The 20,011-nt window shown below is 39.3% G+C and overlaps 1 protein-coding gene across 2 annotated transcripts in view; it reads left to right on the top strand.

Annotated features, from left to right (window-relative positions):
* Positions 1–319: 319 nt before the first annotated feature.
* tp53bp2a (tumor protein p53 binding protein, 2a) overlaps positions 320–20,011 on the top strand; it is a 28,885-nt gene continuing 9,193 nt past the window's right edge. For both annotated transcript variants that reach the window (XM_005456543.4, XM_005456544.4), the window contains exons 1-9: positions 320–469; positions 793–964; positions 12,628–12,775; positions 13,750–13,863; positions 15,767–15,837; positions 16,490–16,591; positions 17,924–18,098; positions 18,294–18,475; positions 18,567–18,731. In XM_005456543.4, the coding sequence (XP_005456600.1) occupies positions 938–964; positions 12,628–12,775; positions 13,750–13,863; positions 15,767–15,837; positions 16,490–16,591; positions 17,924–18,098; positions 18,294–18,475; positions 18,567–18,731 (984 nt within the window). In that variant the 5' untranslated portion in view covers positions 320–469; positions 793–937. The remainder of the gene's footprint in view (positions 470–792; positions 965–12,627; positions 12,776–13,749; positions 13,864–15,766; positions 15,838–16,489; positions 16,592–17,923; positions 18,099–18,293; positions 18,476–18,566; positions 18,732–20,011) is intronic.

A 20,011-nucleotide genomic window follows, 5' to 3' on the forward strand; every position in this document is an offset into this window, starting at 1 on the left:
TCTTTTTTCATTCGTTAAGTTGTCATCTTTAATAATTAATGCTTTTACTGAACCAAACTGTTTCGCAGCTCTTTCACCTTCACCTTTCAGTTTGTGATTACTGATGGAGTGATACCTCTTAAGTCTGTCCTGGCGAGGAATCATTCCTACCTCTGCTCTTTTAAGTTTAATCTGCTGCTGAGAAACTGCTGAACACACTGAATGTTTTTTGTTTGTTCTTTTTTGTTTTTTGTTTTTTTTGCACATGGCTTTAATATTAAGCTTGCGATTCTGATATTAAGGCAGAAGTCAAGGCACAAAGTAGACAAGTCTAGCCGGTGGGGGTGTTTTATGCTCCGGCGGGGGCGGAGCTTGAATTCCAAAGTGGAATGAGTTTCCTCTCACTACGTCACTCTGGGATAGGCTGCGGGCGACCGAGCTACGCTGTCATTCAACGGGGTTTCGAGACGATTACCTACGTATTTTCTTGGTGAGTAAAACCTTTAAAAAATTATTAAGTATTTCCCTTTAAACGCGTGTGTGTATCCCCACTCACAAACCTTGTTTTTTTTTTTTATTTACGTCGATCCTCGCGCTCGCTTTTGCGAGCGTTACAAAGTTTTAAAGCGATGCTCGCGCAACCACAACGGAAACTTTTGCCGTGAAGGCCTCGTTATCTGTAGCAACAGGTCTACGACACGAGATGCAGTTAACTTTAGTGATTTTTGTTTTTGTATTCTTTTTATTTATTTTTTTGGTCGAATTTAAGAGCGTAACCATGTTTTGTTGTGTTGTCTTTTTTTTTTAACGCAGGACTGGATCCCCCCCCCCACCTCCCTAAGAAGGAGAAAGTAGCCTTGCCTGTCGCGGCTTTAGGCTCTGGGATTACAGCGATCGCCAGTCCCAACAGCCTTCGTCGAAACTGCCTGCGGGGATTCATGTTGTGTGCGTTAGCTAAATGCGGTACGAAGCTAAAATGATGCCGGTGAGTTTTATTTTATTTTCATGGCTATAAGTTTTAACCTTGTCCCATTGCGCAATCCCCCTGTTTTCGATATTGTATCACGCTGCGGCGCTATCATTGTGAATTACCTGGGCATTTAAATTGAGGTGGTAAGTTGATGCGGTTGCTACTTTGTGTCATTACTATGTCGACACAGCCGTCTGTTGTGAAGTTTATTGGCTACCATAGATGCTCATGTTTGCGTTAGTGTGTGTTTGCCTCGTGTGATTGTACACCCATACAAGACTTAGTCACCTATAAACCAGTCGTAATCTCAAGTATTGTCGGTATATAGGCAGGATTCACCTGCCAGTTCTTGGCTGGCACTGGACCTGTCCTCAGCTCTGGACTCCTGCCATGTCATCCCCATCATCTTCAACATCATCAGAGGTTCATTGCTTTTGCTGCAGTGCAAGGCTCCCTCTCTCTTTCTCAGCACTATCTTAGATGTGTGGATAGGGCAGCACACAGCAGTCTGCCTGCATGTGTGCAGTGTAGAGAAGCAACCTTCCTAACAAGTAGAGATGGTGATTAATGAGTAACGCCCCCCCCCCAAACTAGTAAACATTTAACCCTGGCAAATTTTATAATGTCCCAAATGTTTCATGGAAAATGGAGCTGCAACTAAGAAACAGTTTCCTAATCAGTCTGTGGATATTTGTTTTGATTTTTGGAAGCTGAAATGATTATAGACTTTTTAAATATTTTTTCCATAGCAAAATACAATACAGACTTTAAACCAAAATAAGAAAACAAATAACCGTACTTCTCAAACCTCGCCCACTCTACCCCTGTAATACCAAATCAAGGATATGAACAGAGTCAGAGGTCACTGACATATTTTCTCAGTAATGTATAAAAATAAATGGTAATTTTGTGACATACATGAAGTAAGCTAATAACATTACAGTTAGGTGTTAGTAACAACAGCTGCCACGCTTTCAGCAAAGGATTTAAATGATTTCCAGGTAGCATAGGAAGTGATTTAATCTTTTATCAAAATAGTTTAGTTTTCTTTGTGTTATTTTATGAACAGACTGTTTTAGCACTGTCTACCACAATTTTCTTTAAAATTTACGTTGTTTCATTAAAATGAATTCTACTTTATTCATTCCCAATTTTGGGGGAAAAAAACTTGAGGTGGTAAGTTGATGCAAAATAGTTTAAGTAAAGTAGGATAACTGTAAAGTAACTACCATATGGCAAAACAAAATACCTCAGGAAAAAGGGATGATATATAATAATAATAATAATAATGATAATAATAACAATAATAATAATTACTTTAAAAAAGTAACTAGACCTGTTATTTCTATATTTTTTCCTTTAGTTTATCTCATTAATTTTGATTTGAATAATTCAGATAACTATGATACATGGTCATATTTTCATTTTGTCTTAATGTGAACAGCTGATGACACACTGTGTTTAATGTTGAGCCTATGTGTAGGATCTACTACTGTGGCCCTTCTCTCCTCAATCCTGTGCTACCTGTGTTCTTTCATTGAATTAACCATCTTAGCAGTGGAGAGAGTCGTGTTCGGATGACTCCTGTCTGGTGCATGACCTCAGTCTGCTACTGGCACATACTCGTTTGTTATTGCCAAGCTTGTTTCTAGTGGACACTGATATAAACTGTCACCCTTACATAACAGAGCTGTTTTCTTATTGGCCCTTAATAATTACCCTGTTTGCTCCATCTCTGTCACCTGAGGATATCTCTCTATGTGCTTTTGCTGTAAATGGGATACAGCTCCTGCTGCTCGCTGATAAACACAAAGTGGTCTTTATGTAGATGTGTCTGATGGGAGGTATTGTTTTATAAATTACACCAATAGCCCATGACCCTGCTCGTGCAGGCTAGGGGCTTGTGGGGTAGTGAGAATGGAGTGTCGTAATTGCTTGCTGGGATGGTAAATAGGGGGTCACTGTTTCCTGAGCACAATGGGCTGCAGGGACTCTTTAGCAGCGTGCTGTGGTGGGTACATTGTGTGTGTTTGCCTGTGCTGTGCCAATACCCCGATAAGGGATGTTCACCCTTAATTAAACCGTGGCATGGAATAACTCATTTACTCCTGATTTACTGTTATCTCTCCTGAAACCTGCCTTTGTTCTGCAGACATGAATTAATGTCACATTTAGGCTTGAATTCTCTGCTGGTTTATTAGCCCATATTTTCTCTTTGTCCACTTTTTGACAAGATTAATTATACTCTATTGACGACATAAAATAACAGAAACCAAGCTGGAAGAATACATTTTGTTTGTTTTTGTTTTGTTGTGGGGTTTTTTTTTTTTCTTTTCACATACCAAACACTTCCTCATTCCTCTCCCATGATGTACGTTGTTCGGTGTGTAGATTATCAAACAGATACAATTTTGTGCACCTGGCTTACATTATTTAGTTTTTCATTCTTTCACTGCTCACATTTGTACCGTGTCTTGGTTCCACATCATCAAATCTCAGTGTGCCTAGACTTTATGGTGGTGCTTTGATGGTGGGAAAGTGAGCTAATGCTGTGGGAAGCCTGATTTTGCTGTATGTGTCAACAGAAACCCGAGCAGGCTTTCTCTTTGACTGCCACAGGCTTTGTGTTTACTCTGTGGGAGAGTTGTGTTGGTTACATAAGCAGATAGTCACATGTGATAGACAAGGACGTTCATGTTTTGACTTTATCCTTAAGAAGAAGATTGACCTTTTGTTAGCTGAGAGCAGTTGTGTAAAAACACAGTAGGCCTGTAATATTTTGTTTTCTTATCAAAGGAGTGCACAAAATAATTTCTAAGGTGAACAGGAAGTTCTTGTGAATGGTTGAACGCTCTGGTGACCATGTTGTTTACAACCACAGGTCTTATAGAGAAGCTGAATAATCTTCTTGAATGCATACTGTTAGACTGTGCTGTGCACCAGTGCCTCAACCACAACTTTACATTCACCTGGTTTCTGAGAGGAAAGCTGGTGTCAGATTACAGCAGTTGAATATAAAGTCATTCACTGGGAATGATCCATTTGAAAAGGATAAATATACATTAAAGTGGTGCAAAATTTCAGTAGAACTCACTTTCCCATTAGACAATTCTCTGTCTAATGTTGAGCTGCTGCTGGATGAACAGGGAGGTCATGTGGGGTATAGGTAATGTCAGGAAGCAAAATGTCCTTTTGTATAAATCGTTGATATAGCTGACCCCTATCTGAAGTAGGGCTGCCACAAACGATTGTTTTGATAGTCGACTAGTCACCGATTATTTTTGCGATTAGTCGACTAATCAGATCATGCATCCATTGGACGTAAAATGTACACCTGAAAATATGTTAAACGTTTATTTTGTGACCCAGAAAGAATAATAATTGTAATATTAAAACTAACTAGCTGCCGCCATTGTTGACAACTGCGCTGGGCCGCGCTATGAATTCTGGAACACAGTTTCTTCTTCTTCGGGGTTTAACGGCAGCTGGCATCCTTGTACATGCAGTGCTGCCATCTTCTGTTTCAGTCCGTTATTACACTCTTAAATACTACTACTTATTCCTGCGTCTTTTGGGATCTTACAAAGCTTCAAACGACGCGTCGACTATTAAATTAGTCGTCGACGATTTTAATAGTCGACGTAATCGTGACTAGTCGACTAATCGTGGCAGCCCTAATCTGAAGAGCAACAATGATAAGCGAAATTAATAAACAGGAAGCAGCGAAGCTAAGACTGTAGATAATCAGTGGCATTCGGCAACTTCAAGGAGCAATGGGTGGAGAAAAATAAAATGTTGACAACTCAGATTGGATGGATCCGGCCTTAAGGGCTGTCCACACAGGAAGCTATTTGTCATGCAATTGTCCCTGACGGGTGGTTGCTATGTAGGTACCCCCTATATAATGTATTTACCACCCCATCATATATCAATCACTGGTATTCTTTGCTCTCAAAGTTGAACAAAAGTTTAGCTCGGGAATCATCCACTGGCTTTTTGGCCTGTCACTGCTTAAAGTTGCTGAATACAAGTGATGCTCTATGGTCTCTGGTTGCCAAATTTCTGCTAGTCATCTACTTTGTTGAAGTAGTTAAGTGTTGACCAGAGAACCTACAACAACTTCAAGTGTTGATGGGCGAAATAACAGCTGATGACACAAAGCTCTCTGTAATTTCCGTTGCTGCAGGGACTTTTTGGTGGAAACAAATTGTATAATTTAGTCCTGAAAAGTTCCTCCAGTAGCAAAGGTCTTCTGTACTGGTACGACTACAGTCATTCACTCTGCTGCTTCACCAAGGTTTCATTTTTACATATGACTGATTAAAGGTCACAAAGGCATCATTTACTGCTACATTTTGAATCACATTTGTTTTTCACATAAAATAAGAGTTGATAAAGGGTAATTTTGCATGCAGTAAAGTCCCACACAGTGGACATTTTTTATTCAGTTTTTGTTGCACTTTTCATATTTTAAGTATCTGTATTTTCTCTAATAACCTTCAGACTGTGGCTAATTCTTGGAACATCTTCATCCAAGAGTCATGAGGGATTGGAAAAAGGGGAAAAAAAGGATACATCCTTTCCTTTCTGCTTAATTTTGACTCCCATTTCCCTTATCTCCCAGATAAGCCGAAAGTAGGAACTCTCTCATCACGTAGACCAGAAATAGAAGAGTATTGCAAGACCGCAGATTATGAAGTGATAGGCTAAGTACTGCAGTGCAGACATAGAGAAGAGGCTGTTGTGATGGAAGCTTTCTGCAGCTTCATGTATTGTAAAAGCTGCTTTTTTTCCCCCTGAATGTTGCAGCTGAATAAGACTACTGTGCTTTTTGCTGTTTGTTACCCCTGACCTTTTCTCCCGTGCCCCCTCATCCCTCTAATGCAGCACAGAAAACGAGGGAGAGGGAACGCGAGATGAAGAGAAATAATGCATAGAGCCGTTTCAGTTTCATAGAGTTTTCTGCTGCCTCGCCTTTTTGAAGGACTGCTAAGCTGGAACTGTGTCAGGCAGAGAGAACTAAGGCACGTTCACACAGGAAGATGCTGCTGCAGTGTCTTACAAACCTTTGGTAATTAGATTCAGAGGTGACTCCGTCAACAAGACTTAGTTGACTCATTCGCTTACTACAGCAATATCGGTAATTGAAAGTGTGTGTGGACAGAACGTCCAGCAGCCCTCAGGTGACGTGCCCTCGGGCATAGTTGAAGATATGGCTTCTGTTATCTTCTGCTGCTATCATACTATCCACTTTCCCAGCCACTCCATTCATCCTAAGGCATTGTGTTACATGTTGCATATGTTTATATGGAAATGGTATTGCCTTTTAATATATTATTGTGAACCTGTCAGACAGTGCATCTTATTTATGTACTGATTTCATCCATATTCCTCTATGGCAGAGCTATTGTGCTCTATTATCATGGCATCATGCTGTGGGGTTCACGACTGCACATCTATTCTCAGTAGGTGTGCTTGCCAGGTGATCTATACTGTGCCCAAGCACATTGTGTGCATACCACCGTGTATGAGTACAGCGTTAACCAGGTCTTCAGGCTGAAAAACAGGCTATGATACTGCAGAGGGAAGTAACTTCTACAGTGGAATGTTAAAACGCAGGCAACCTTTGTTAAAGTTTCTTTTTATATTTATTTATTTATTTATTTATTTATGTAGTTTAAATATTTCTAGAAAAAATCCTTAATTGGGGTTGACAAAAAAAATAACACTTCTATTTTAAAGTTAATGTGCGAGCAAAATAAAACACTTCAGTTCAGTGTTTTCTTTTAAGCACAAGCTGTTTGTATTTTTGTCTTTTGAGTCTTCATTTTTTTCCTGGTTTTTAAAAATGCTACTTTAAAGGGAGATCTGTGCCATTTAGACTGTTTCTTTGCTAGTATGTTCATATTGGCAATGCATTCATTGTTCACTAGCACTCAGTCATGAAAATAGTTTTGTTACAGATCCAGTTCAAAACTGCATTGTACAGGAAAAATGTGGCATTGTCAAATTTCAGCCAACCACAAAAAAGTCAAGTACTTGCAGAGGTTCCCTGAGTTATGTGTATTAGTATGTAAGTATTATACATGATTTTTTTTCCATATCAGTTAATATCATTGTGTATTATCATATAAATCAGATCACAATGTCTTCCAACTGTTTTAAATTGTTCAGAAGCAACCTCACAAAAAGACAAAAAAATATTTACTCACTACAGAGCCAAGTAACATTCAGATATAAATGAAGAAAAACCTAAAGAAAACTGACATGTTTACTCATTTGTGGTCCGCTTATGCTCCTACGAACACAAAAAAGAGGGCAACAAGTGCAGTAGTGTCTCAGTAAAGTGAGCAATGAGGCTCATGTATAGTTTAGATGTGCGACTTGACAACCAATTCGATGTACTAAAGTCTGACACAGCTGTTCAGCTCTGTGTACAACTGGGAAAGGGATGTGCTAACAGTTCTCTGAGAGAAATGTTAGCACATAAACTACTGTCAACTGTTCCTCCAACACTGAGGGACAACCCAACCTGATGTGTTTCTAACTCTGTTCCAGCCACCAGATTGGTTCAGCACAGCTCTATTGTCATTGCCATTGGCCTCTCGTGCCAAAACGTGGATGGAATGAATTCTATTGACTTTATATTGACTGTGTCTCGTTTTTCTATCGAGGAAAAGTTACTTTGTGAAAACTGTCTTTATCTTTTTTCACCTAGCCCTATCCAAAGGCTAACCATGTCCAGTGTTGCTGTGGGTTTTTAGTTGTGCTGATGTAAACACAATATTGATTTTTGAAGAGTAAACAATCTGGAAGTGGAGATGTTATGCATGTTGTCATCCCTCCATTTTCTTCCTCCATTGCACAAGAGGTGGGGGGTACACCCCAGACAGGTCGTTTGTCTGCAGGGCTAACAGAGAGATGAAAATTCTTGACTCTACTAGAGTATCTTTATATGAGGAACCATTCAGAATAATGACTCTATATTTTATACTGGGCCCTTTTGCAAACAGAACGCTTGACCAGCAGGTGGGTAGGGCTGCTGCTGTTTAAGGAAATGCTGTGTGTCCAAGATGACCATATTAGGGATATCCAATTTCAGTGACACCCTGTAGAACCAAGCAGTAACAAAACTGGCCTAGTTGAAACAGAAACAGCTTTTGACTCTGGGATTACTTATTTAAACAATGACCTTCTTCTTGTATGCTTGCTATGTTTAATTTGAGGTTCTATAAGTGTGACAGTTAAAATACATGAGCAAGGAAAGTAATAATGGGTCCTTTTAATACTTCACCCATTAATAGTCATCAGGGGATGGCTGTGGAAATGTAACTTTGGTTATATGCTACTCTTTGCATTGGCAGTACATGAGATACCGCGTTTTCTGTACTTGTCTATTGGAAGCTAATTATATAATAAATTCTCTGTGACAGGACTGACTTTCATTTGGTAGTAATTGTGATATTGCAGAGTAATTGAATTATAGTACAATCTCGTGTGTTATTCCTGGAAATTGGAAACTGCAGTGGCATGCAGTTTTGATCACTCTTAACTCAATATGTGACCAACTGCATCTGGACAATTACCTTAAGAGACTCTTGCAGGAGGATTGACCCTCAGATGAAGAGAGTAGATTTTCAAGGTGGGACATGAAGAATGATATGCTTTTAGGAGTCAAATTATCTAAGGAGTATTTTTCTAACTTCATTTTCCTTTGACCTGTTCTAACCTAACACATTGAACATCAAGAGACAAAATGCCTGTAAACTGTTCTCTCTGTGTCTACCGGTCTGTTGCTGCATGTTACATGAACCTTATCTTAACAATCAGTGGGAGTGCCACAATCACACACACACACAACACATTCCTTTGTGTAATTGGCTACGGGTAGTGTGCTGATATTCAAACTCAAGTCATCTCAGAGTGCCCTATCTGAACTGGAGAGGCTTGAAAAGCTTGTTCAGGTCTGCAGCCTGTGGCATCTGCTTCAAGGATTCAAATTATGCTGCAAAAGGCAAAGAAAATCAGCATTTTTTTAAACTTCATAGCTTGTCTGTTCAGTACCCAGAATTTGACAGAATTGTCCTCCACCGCCCTAAAGAGACTGGAGCTCATTTAACTTGGATACAGGAGAATCGCAGACAAAGAAGCCACTTTCAGTGAAATAACCCAGGATAGCATATCTTTGTTTTTTTTCCCCCTCTGTCTTTCTGAACCTTTTAGCTCAAGTGTTGCCAGCTGCAGTCACTCTCCTACTCTTAGATGTCTTCCTCTTGCAGTGTCTTTTGTCTGAGGTTTTGATGTTACAGCCTTTCATGTCAGAGAGAGACACAGTCTTGTCAGTGTTGTTGCATCTTGAACAAAGGATCCTATGCCGACTCTTAAAATTGTGGCAGTTTATTATTATTTTTAATAATTAATTAATTTTTTTGAGAATACGTGGTCAGTTTATTTTGCACCTATTCACCACAGACCACTGTTCAACCTCCAAGAAAAAAAGATGATCCTATAATATAGTAAGACATAATGGCCATAGCCTAGCTGCAAGCTAGCGTGTTTCAGCTTATTATTGTCCCCTGAGCCAGAAGGCTGTTAAAAGGCTATATTTTTATACAGCGGATTAACGTAATCCCTGCGATATAATGACCTAACCATATAGCTGCCCCGCTTTGAGGGTATCTACAGTGTAGACAGCAGTATTATGGCCACATTTCTTTGCATTGGCTATAATTGTCCGTTTGCAATTCTGAGCTGCCACATCACCCTCAATACCCTGGGAGCCAGGTTTGACTTAGCTGATGCTATGATGGAAATAGAAATCTTTTGCTATAATAGTGAGCCACAGCAGCCGAGGCAGCTTGTCCCTTCTCCTTCCCCAAGGCTCTTTACCCTCTCTAAAATAAAATAGGAAGGGAAGTGCAATTCAGCAATTGCTTCTGTCATCCTCTCCACACCTAATAGAAAGCAAGTGGAGCACATTTTTGTCAAACATTGTCACATAAAATCATGATATTGCCAGCTCCCTTCGAACTATATAAAGCTACGCAAAGCAGTATTTTCTGGTAGGCTGTTGAGCTACTGTTTGTCTATTTTGCATTGTACCTATCAGGCTGTTATTGAGCTACTTAATTTTACTTGCTGCTGTATCAATGAATATTTAATGAACACTCAATTTGTTTGGCTGAGTCAAACACCTAGTTACGGTAATCTTGCCTGTCTGAGTAGATGCGCTTCTTAAAACTTGAAGAGGGTCTGCGGTGTAGTTGCTTATTGTTGAGTAGACCATAAATTATAAAGATGTAGACATAATGATGAAAACACTTTTCTGATATTTACTGCAGCACATTATAGTATCTGTTTTGTTTTGGGTTTTTTTGTTTTTTTTTGTTAGAAAAATAAATTCCTGTAATTTACTTCGCATGCACTGCTTTGTTTGTAATGAAAAGTCTACAAGACCTATCATTTTGAGACATTAAAAGGTTTGCAAGGATCAAAGACAAAAAATGAATGAAAGTGAATGTGTTTCCACGTGTCATTTTGAATGTTTCAAAGTTTCAAAACAATATGAAAATTGGCCTCATAGATTTTTGTATTTGTATTTATAGTTTATACACCGTTTGTACCATGTGCGCTATATCATAGCGAATAAGCAGTGACCACATGCTTTAGGTGGATGAAGGTCAACTGCAAAGTGCTAAGTCATCTAGATGTATATTTGAAGTGAATACTGGTGGTCTTGGGTCATCAACTTTAGTGCTGCAGCAAACTGGATTTTAGTGGGGGCGTTGCCAGCGTCCGAGATTATATTCTTTTCCCATCTGTGGTTCTCTTTTTTTCCTACTATCTGTCAGTGCTCTCTTTCACTCTCCAAATATTAATAGGTTCACTTTAGCACTTTGGATTTCTGGGAAGTTTTCATGATGTCAGCTTCTCATTCTGAAAGATCTACGAATTGTTTTTTTTTAAATCATTTGATGAAGGCAGACTATATGAGTGATTTTAATTGTGTTTTTTTAGCATGAATGCTTAAACTATTCTAATTAACAGACACAAAAAGCCTCCGTTTTAGTTTTACTTTCCAGGGTAGTGTTCTGCCACAGAGGGTAGTCTTTGGTTAGAAACACAGCTTTCTGTTTACAGCTTTCTCTTCTCTACATTACTGACAGGCATGACTCACAGCTGATTTGCTCTATTCATGAGAATCTTTCATTTGCACCCCCATTGATTCTGCCAGTTGAGTCAGGTCCTCTGACTCAGGCCAGTGCCCGTCGATTCCACCTTCTCTGTAATAAAACAAACCTCTGGTTGTAGATGTTGCTTAGGAGATCTTCAGAGGAAACATTTCACCTGCCCACTCACTTATTAAGCTTCATTTGAGGAAGAAAAGGGGGATAAAGCCCCTTATCCTAAGGCTGTTGCGCTTTTGCGCAGTACACACCACAATTAAAAAGCAACCCAAATACTTTTGTTTCTGCACCAGCTGCTCTGCATGCTCACCCCCTTCAAGTTCTTTGTGCCTGTGACCTGGCTGACCTCATGTTCCCACCGTAGCCCCCGTAGGCATGGCTATTCACAGCAACTCAGAATAGAAAAACCTGGCAGTGTAACCTGGAGGTTCTGGACATTTAAAACAATACCACTCTTACAGTTACACGCTTTTCAGGATACTCTGTCTGAAGTCACTGTGAAGGCATGACACTGTGCCAAAACCTGGGTTTGAAACAAAACAGTTCAGTATGGTCAAGGCATGCAATATCCTAAGACACCTTTGGTATAAAATTGGTTTTATTGCTGCCTTATCAACTCCTATTATGTGCTCATATTACAGATTGGGGGCATATTCCATTACAAGCCTTAAGCTTCTTAGCACTTATCTTTTTATGACTGTATGATACTCGTACACTGACTTTTGATGTTTGTGTTTCCTGTCAGCGATTATATAGGTTTTGGAATATCACAGACATTTCAGATGCATATTTTTTTAAATCATCTGTGAAGGCTTTTGTTTGACTCAGCCCTTCTTACTTTAATTGTTTTGACAATTGCTGCCTATTATAGCAATAAAGATGAGTAATATCACATATAAGTATTGATTTTTAGAGATGATTTTAAAAGGTTGTAAGTGACTGTCTGCATTTGGATCCTTGCTGATAGATAGCTAAATTTTCTGCTCAGTTTCAGTGTGTTTATTTTCTGCAGTAGCTCGAGGCATACAAATTCCAATTTATTACAAACGGTGTCATTGAGATTGCCCATTTCTCTGTAGATTGATATAAACCAGCCTTGAGCAGCTGTCAGTCACACTTGCATAAGAACCTAGCGGTTTGCTCATTCAGAGTGCTTGACGGGTTTTTTTAAGTGTGTGTACGTTGGGATGGAGGGATCTCTCACAGTGGTGACAGCACTAGTTAGTGAGTGAAATGGAATTTCAAGATCTGGCCTGTGGTTTTTCTGTTGACACAGTGGTATGAGGCCTGGGGAGCAGATCTGCTATCAGTGAAGCTCACATATTATACAACCTATACAAACAATGCGCCCAGATGAAACTGGCCACCAATTCCAGAGAACTTTTATGTTTACCTTACTTCTGCTAACTCTAACAGGATCCTCTCGCTTGTGATCTTAATTAGCTCTGTCTAATCTACCGGGTTATCTGCTTCTCTCTCCTGCTGTTCCAGATGTTCCTGACTGTATACCTCAGTAACAATGACCAGCATTTTACTGAGGTTCCCGTTACTCCGGAGACACTGTGCCGGGATGTGGTGGACTTGTGCAAAGAGCCGGGGGAAACGGACTGCCACCTGTCTGAGATGTGGCGTGGATCTGGTGAGTGACAGTGCTCTTTTGTTTGTGGAGTATCTGAAGGAACAGGAGTCGGTGTGTGGACACATTTGGGTTTTTATTTTATTTAGACAAAAAGTGCTTTTTCTCACGTCGACCGCTTTGTGGTTTGTGATTAGCTTTGTGGTCATCTGCTAGGCAGTTTTTAAAGTGTTTGTCTCTTTTGAGTCTACCATGCAAATAACGTAGAGCCCTAATCTCTTCATCAAACACAAGCGCCTAAACATTTCTTACATCTCTCAGGTGGGAGGTGGGGAGTGACGTTGAGATTTCATGCCTGCCTCATTTTCACCGTTTTTAAGAGTCAAGGAGTATACAATATCAGAACTCAAGGAGCCAGGCTTCATAGCCGTTTCCATGGTGATACTGCCGTAATAGTGAAAAAGTGCCAATTATTGTGTTTGAGTACTTCCAGGAGTGGTCTGAAAGGAGATTGATGAATACTGAAGAGATTGTCTCATTTTGCACCCATTCACCACAGGCCACTTTTAAATCTCCTTGAAAACACAGCAGTGACATTTTGCATCCAAATTAGATGTAAAGTTATAAATTGTATTTAGAATATTTTACTTAACTGCTTCATTTTGCATTCCTACCATTATTAAAAGATCAGTTTCACTCACCTCTACTTAAGCATAATGTGTCAGCTCATTTTTGTAATGAAATGCTCAAAGAAAATGTCTGAAGAACAGCTGATGAGCTCAGGAGCTCAGTGCTAAGAGGCATAATTGACAGCGCGTTATAGTTGTTTCCCCTGAAGTCATTGCTTACATAGATCAACTGCATGCAAACTTTGTTGACAAAATGAATCATCCTTCAATTTGGGTTAGACGGGATTCACTGAGTAAATGGCATGTGCAAACTTCACATGCTTTCGTGTTTTAGCCAATCCAAGTGAAATATTATGAAAACTTTTCAATATTTATTTGTGGGCTAAAATGTTTTATTTTGACTTGCAGAGAGACCTGTAGGTGATGGGGAGAGGATGCTGGATGTGCTCCAACGATGGGGACAGCACAGATCAGAGGTGCGCTTCTTTCTGCGTCACAACAGAGCCCCTAGCAGGGAATCAGGTAAGCAACTGTTTGCAATACACAACAGATAATGAAAAGAGGCTTTAATGTGTGATACTTCTCTGTCTTTATAATGCACTATTCACTCAATAAACACTATGGTATTTTTCGAACGTTTATCCAGAAGAGGGTTTTATATTCGGAGCCCTCAGATCCTTGATCCTTGCTGGAGTCACACTATCATAAGTCTGTTACTTTTCAATTTTCTTATTAACACAGAAAAGTCTAGTATTTTTTTCATAGACTATCCTCTCAACCCCGAGTTGTATAACTAAGCCCTTTTTACCTCTCGCAGCTTGAGTCTGGCCCAGGGATTAGGTGGCTGTTTTCCCTTTCTGTTATCTTAGCCCGCTCTTGTTTTCCCACACTGAGAGCTTAGCTCTGATCATTATTTGCAACACAGCTCTGTATTAAATTTTTCAGTTACTGCATTTTTATGCGGGTTTATTTGGTCCTGTTGCCGTGTTTACATTAGTTACGGCAGTACGGATGTACTCTGTCGTGCCCTCAGGTTGCAGTCAGTTAAATCTTTATACTTCCCCGATACTGTTCGAGCATGTTCTTTTTCACATGTCGGAGGATAAAATGGAATGTCACCAATCTATTGGACTGCCAGTACATTTGCACTTCTTTTCATTAATCTAATGTCATGTCTGTGTCATGTCTGTGTCATAAGCAGCCCACTAGATTTTCTGTAACAGCCGCAACACTAATTATACTTTTTACAGACCTTTATTTTCAGCATAGCATGAATATGAAATGCAATCATTAACAAACAGGCACAGACAAAATTCTCAAGTTACTGGGGAAAAAATAACATGATTAGTTTGAAGACTGCCCTAAACATGAATAATCTTACTTTTCTACTATACTATTTTACTATAACGCACACACTCGGTAGTTAGTGACAAAGAACTAAACCTTTGGAAAGAAGGCCGAAAGAACTAAACTTTCAAAAAAGTTGTCATGCTTCACCAGATTCAGTGCCAGTGTGACAATGACGCATAGGCAACAAAATGCCCCAGAAAATTCTGGGTGTACTACTGCTCTGTCATTGACTTGATATATCTGAATGAAGTGAGGAAAATTAACGTAAAATTAATCACTGTGTGAATGACTGAATGCTGTGACTATAACAGTTTGCGTCACTCTTGAGCTTAGCAGTGTCTTACATTCCCATCAACGATTAACCAGTATATATTCAACCAGTTATTTCGCTTCTGGAGGAGCAACCAATGAGGCTTTGATCTATTGGCTTGCATGAAGCCCTAATCGTGGTTGGTCAATCCTCTTTAAACCACATATGGATTATAAATAGAAACCAAAAAGCTTCCTGTACTAACAATACTGAATGTTAAAAATTCTTCACATTGATTTTCAGACATCTGTTTATAGCGATTAGTTTGTATCTAACTTGCATATTGTATGCTAGCAGTTAAACTATATAGTAAAACTATTATGGGCTTTCATCATGGGATAATACTTTAGGGAGAGGACCCAGATTGTCAGACATGCATGCCAAATGCCAGTAAAACGGTTGGCTACATGGTTATATCTTCCTAGACAAGCATATATACATGCAGTAGTGTACCCACCCCACTAATAAATCATTATGTATGAGGTTGAATCCCAAGAGATTTTTTACAAGTTACAAAAAGCATTGAGGTAAAGAAGTTAAAATAATTCAGTACTAGCCTTTTTTTCTGCTGGTATACACCCTCTTCTATAGCATGTCAAGACAAACCTATAAGTCTAAATGTGTATGATTGTTTGTCAGAGACACTGAAGGGCAAAAGGACAACAGGAAGTTCCAGCCATTTTTTTTCTTGTTGATCTTTCATTTCTTTTAAGGTGCTCTAAATTTTAATGTCTGATGAAATCTCCACTTATTTTGGTTACTTAGGAGGATCAAGAGGCTCAGATTCAAAGAGAAATGGAGTGAAGGGCCCCCCAGACAGAAGGATGGAGAATGGGGTGAGTTATTAACTTTTTTTTCTGACAAGTGGTTGAAATGGTTTACACTATTTTACATTGCTTTTATTTTAATTTGAAATGAAGGTAAAAAACGGCAACATTTTTCTCACTTTGAATGGTAGCTGATGTGAATAATTTGAAACATGTCAATTTGGAACAATGTCTATTTTTTTTAATTTTACTAATAAGGGTCATGCATTTAGTATCGGCATAAAATCTTCACCCAAAATGTAATTTCTTTATACTTAACGAGTTGAAGTTAATTGTGTGCTCTGGGATACTGATTAGTTCCATTCAGTTCTCACATCCTGTAGTGTTTTTCTGCAAAATTAATTAATTAAAGTGCATCATAACATGGATATGACTGCAAAATGATTATTCAGCTGAGGATGTCTCCTTGGGGAATAAATATTGTACAATGAATTCTGAAATCCCCCAGAAATGCTTAAACTGCTCCCCCTTTTAAGGAGTATAACTGAAACTAAAGAGAATCTGATGTTTCAGTAATCTCCCAGCATATGTTTTGCATTTTTGACTTTAGGGCTCCTGTTGTAATTTTATTTTAGACTTTTATAGTTGGAAAAAATTCCTTCAGGTTGAATATATATTTAAAACATGAATGTGTTTCTTTTTGTTCTTTCTTTCTACACAGGTGGCAACGCCCCGGATGGACATGACGCTGGCTGAGCTACAAGAGATGGCTGCCAGACAGCAGCAGCAGATAGAAGCCCAACAGCAACTTCTTGCCTCCAAGGTGCATAAAAAAGTGCAGTAGAAAGAGATGGGTGCCTATAAGAGATTAAGGGGTTAAGTGGAGACAGTATTGAAGTCAATACTGGACTAAAAATGAGTTCATTTGAAACATTCTATTGTACTTATATAATGCATGTTTATGTAGAGTTTGTGATAGACAGGTAAGGCATGGGTGGATGTGGGCATAGTTTCATTTGAGAAGCCTGAGACAGTTTACTGTCTCAGGTTCTCACTGTGCGGGACACATCTGATATCTAAACTTGTTTTTTTACTTTGCCCAGGATTTATTGGTGACAGCAAGAAAGATATGATAGAAAATAGGTGTGATATAATGAAATACTTAACTGAGTGCTTATTCCTTCTATGGTTTGTTTTTTTTTTTTTTGCGGAAGCACTTTAAAATGTTTCTGTTCTTCTGAATCACCCACACAGTATATGCTGTTTTATGGTAACTTTAAAAACTTTGTAACTTTGTCTTCTTTTACTTCCTTAAATATGCCCCTAGGGCTGTGGTTTAGATCCTTTAGGCATTTAAGCATTCACTTCCAAGCACCTCAGCACAGTATAACAAGTCCAGGAATGTGACTTCCAAGTAGTCAAGTACAAGCATTACATGTACACTTGACTGCTTGGAGTAAATAAAGGGGCATTGTCATCATCACCTGACCCGTGGCTGGGTTGTGCTTATCTTGGAACCTGTTGGGAGAGCTCTGTCATGTTTACATCATACCATGTGACACCTGAAGAGTGATGATTGATTCTGAAACCAACCAATATTTAAATACCATTGCTAACATTTAAGCTTTCTGTAGTCAGAATTTGTTCGATTTTTTTTTTTTTTGGGCTGGATCCAGTGGAAGTAATGCAAACTATCTCCCTCTCAAGTCATTCTTTGCCTCCTTTGACAATCTGACTGCCCCCCCCCCCCCCCCCCCCCCCCCACACCGACCGATTAGTTTTCAGTACTTTCCACAGTTGCATCTGTTTCTGCTATTTAACTACCTGGGAATAGCTACAGTCAAGGACTTGTGGCAGGAAGTATTTTGCACTGAAATCAAGGGTTATAGGCAACAGAGTTATCAGTGACTTCATTTTTTTTCAGTAGCATTACATTGTGCAAACATCATAGAAGGAAAAATGTACCTATTGTCTGTTCAGAGGAAGACGAACCAGGAAAAACTTCTTTAAACTATCAGTGGCCCTTATACGTGTAGCCCACAAACATTTAAGCAGTGTACATAGTGCAGTCGTGCCTGAGGAGGGATGTGTTTGTTTAATTATATATTTTTTTTAACAAGTGCTCTGCTTCCCCTTTGCTCTTTCTTGTCTCTAGGAACAGCGGCTGCGCTACTTGAAGCAGCAAGAGCAGCGTCAACAGCAACAGGCATCTGAGCAGGAGAAGCTCCAGCGCCTCAGAGAGAACATTGACAATCAGGAAGCTCGGCTCAAGAAGGTCCGGGCCCTCAAGGGTCAGGTGGAGCAGAAACGTCTCAGCAATGGCAAACTGGGTGAGTTCTTTGACTTTGAATTCACAACTGGATGCCTGCTAAGAGTATGGTGTGAACCATGGAAGTTTCAAATTTAATTGGATTAAGATGCGCTATATTTCTCTGACTGACTGTTAACATTATAGTGTTTGTCTCTCTTTGCATTCTTTCTTCTTACCTCTGTCATCATCGCACTCAATCCCTCTCCCTTTTCAGTGGAGGAGATAGAGCAAATGAATAACCTGTTCCAGCAGAAGCAGAGAGAACTAGTGATGGCTGCGTCCAAGGTGGAGGAGCTCAGCCGGCAGCTGGAGTTGCTCAAAAATGGCAAAATGGATAACTTCCATGACAACCAGAGCTCGGTTGCAGAGCTGGACCGCCTCTACAAAGAGCTACAGGTGTGAAGTACTAAAGGAAAATTCAAGTCCAAACATATTACTTGTTTAAAATTAGCACAGTTTTTCATTTGTGTTTATGTTGGTTGGTCAGCTGAGGAACAAGCTCAACCAGGATCAAAACTCAAAGCTCCAGCACCAGAGAGAAAATCTGAACAAGCGCAACCTGGAAGTGGCTGCGATGGACAAACGGATCAGTGAGCTCCGAGACCGGCTGTGGAAAAAGAAGGCAGCCCTGCAGCAGAAAGAGAACTTGCCTGTAAGTATTACTGCACCAAAACCACATTTAAAAACAAACAAACAAACAAAAAAAACCCCATCGCTTTAATTGTTATATGGCACCCTGACAATCTTTCAGGGTACTAATTTTAATTTCTGGTACTAACTAGTAGAAATGCTTTTGATCAGAACTCCCCCTAGTGGCCTCGTGTTAAAAAACTGTTTGTATCTCTACTTCTGACATTCTGAGCTCAAGCTTCTCACACTTTCTTTCCTCTGTTTGGAGATGGTCACGTGACACTCCCCCCACCCCCAGCCCTCCTCACTCACTCAAAGCAATCAGTTCCTATCTGTCTTTTTCCAGTATTGGATCTTGGTGGGAAAGGAAGGTTGTTCTGATCATATAAAGGAATTGAGTTTGATTTTTCACTCCCACTCCTTCACTCGGTTGTGTTTTCAGTCCCATTTGAGAGAAACAAAGCCAGAAGATGAGAGAGGAATAGTATTTGCAGACTTCCTATCACAGACATGCAGGAATGTCAGTGAAGATGCTATCTATTTCTGGTGGGGCTTATAAACATGAAAAGTGGAAGAATTCAGTTTGAAGGAAACCTGCCTTTTTAAGAAAAACGTTGCAGTTTTGAACTGTCTTTTATGCTAAACATTTATGGCAAGATTCAACACAAATTAAAAATCAGAAGGCTGAGTAAGGCAGTCTGTGGTGGTAATCCTGTTTAGTGTTGAGGTGTCAGATCTGATCTCACTCTCTGGTGTCTTTCTGTTCCTCTCTCCCCCCCTTTTAAAAGATGTTTGAAGGTTGCCATGGGACTGTAAATAAATCAACATAGATTTTTATGAAACAGACTGTGAGAAGAAAAATTACCATATTTACTGCTTGAGGTTAAATCTGAGGGTGGACAAAATTTAAAAAAATAAATAAATAAAAACATCCTGATTGGTATTGTGCTTTCACCTTCTGAATTACATGAGTCACTGTAATCTGTCCTCTGTGCACTTATTTAATTATCTCGTAATCGGGGCTTTATTGGCTTTCAGCATGAACTTTCTATTACAACTCAACCTTTTAACTACAAATATAATTTTTTTATTAAAAGCTGATACAGTCGTTTGTTTGTTTTATCGGTGTTTTTAGATTCAAAATACAGCCTCGTGAGTATTTGGTTTGCAGTATTTACTCAGCCAAAACAGTGTTGAAGATTAGACGTTAAAACATAAATAATACATGTTAGAAGGAAATGTAAATCTCTTTTAATTTTTTAGATAATGAGCAACTCGTGCATTACTTTATAGCCTTCTGGC

This window comes from Oreochromis niloticus, linkage group LG13 (assembly GCF_001858045.2).
Source record: "Oreochromis niloticus isolate F11D_XX linkage group LG13, O_niloticus_UMD_NMBU, whole genome shotgun sequence".
Taxonomy (NCBI): domain Eukaryota; kingdom Metazoa; phylum Chordata; class Actinopteri; order Cichliformes; family Cichlidae; genus Oreochromis; species Oreochromis niloticus.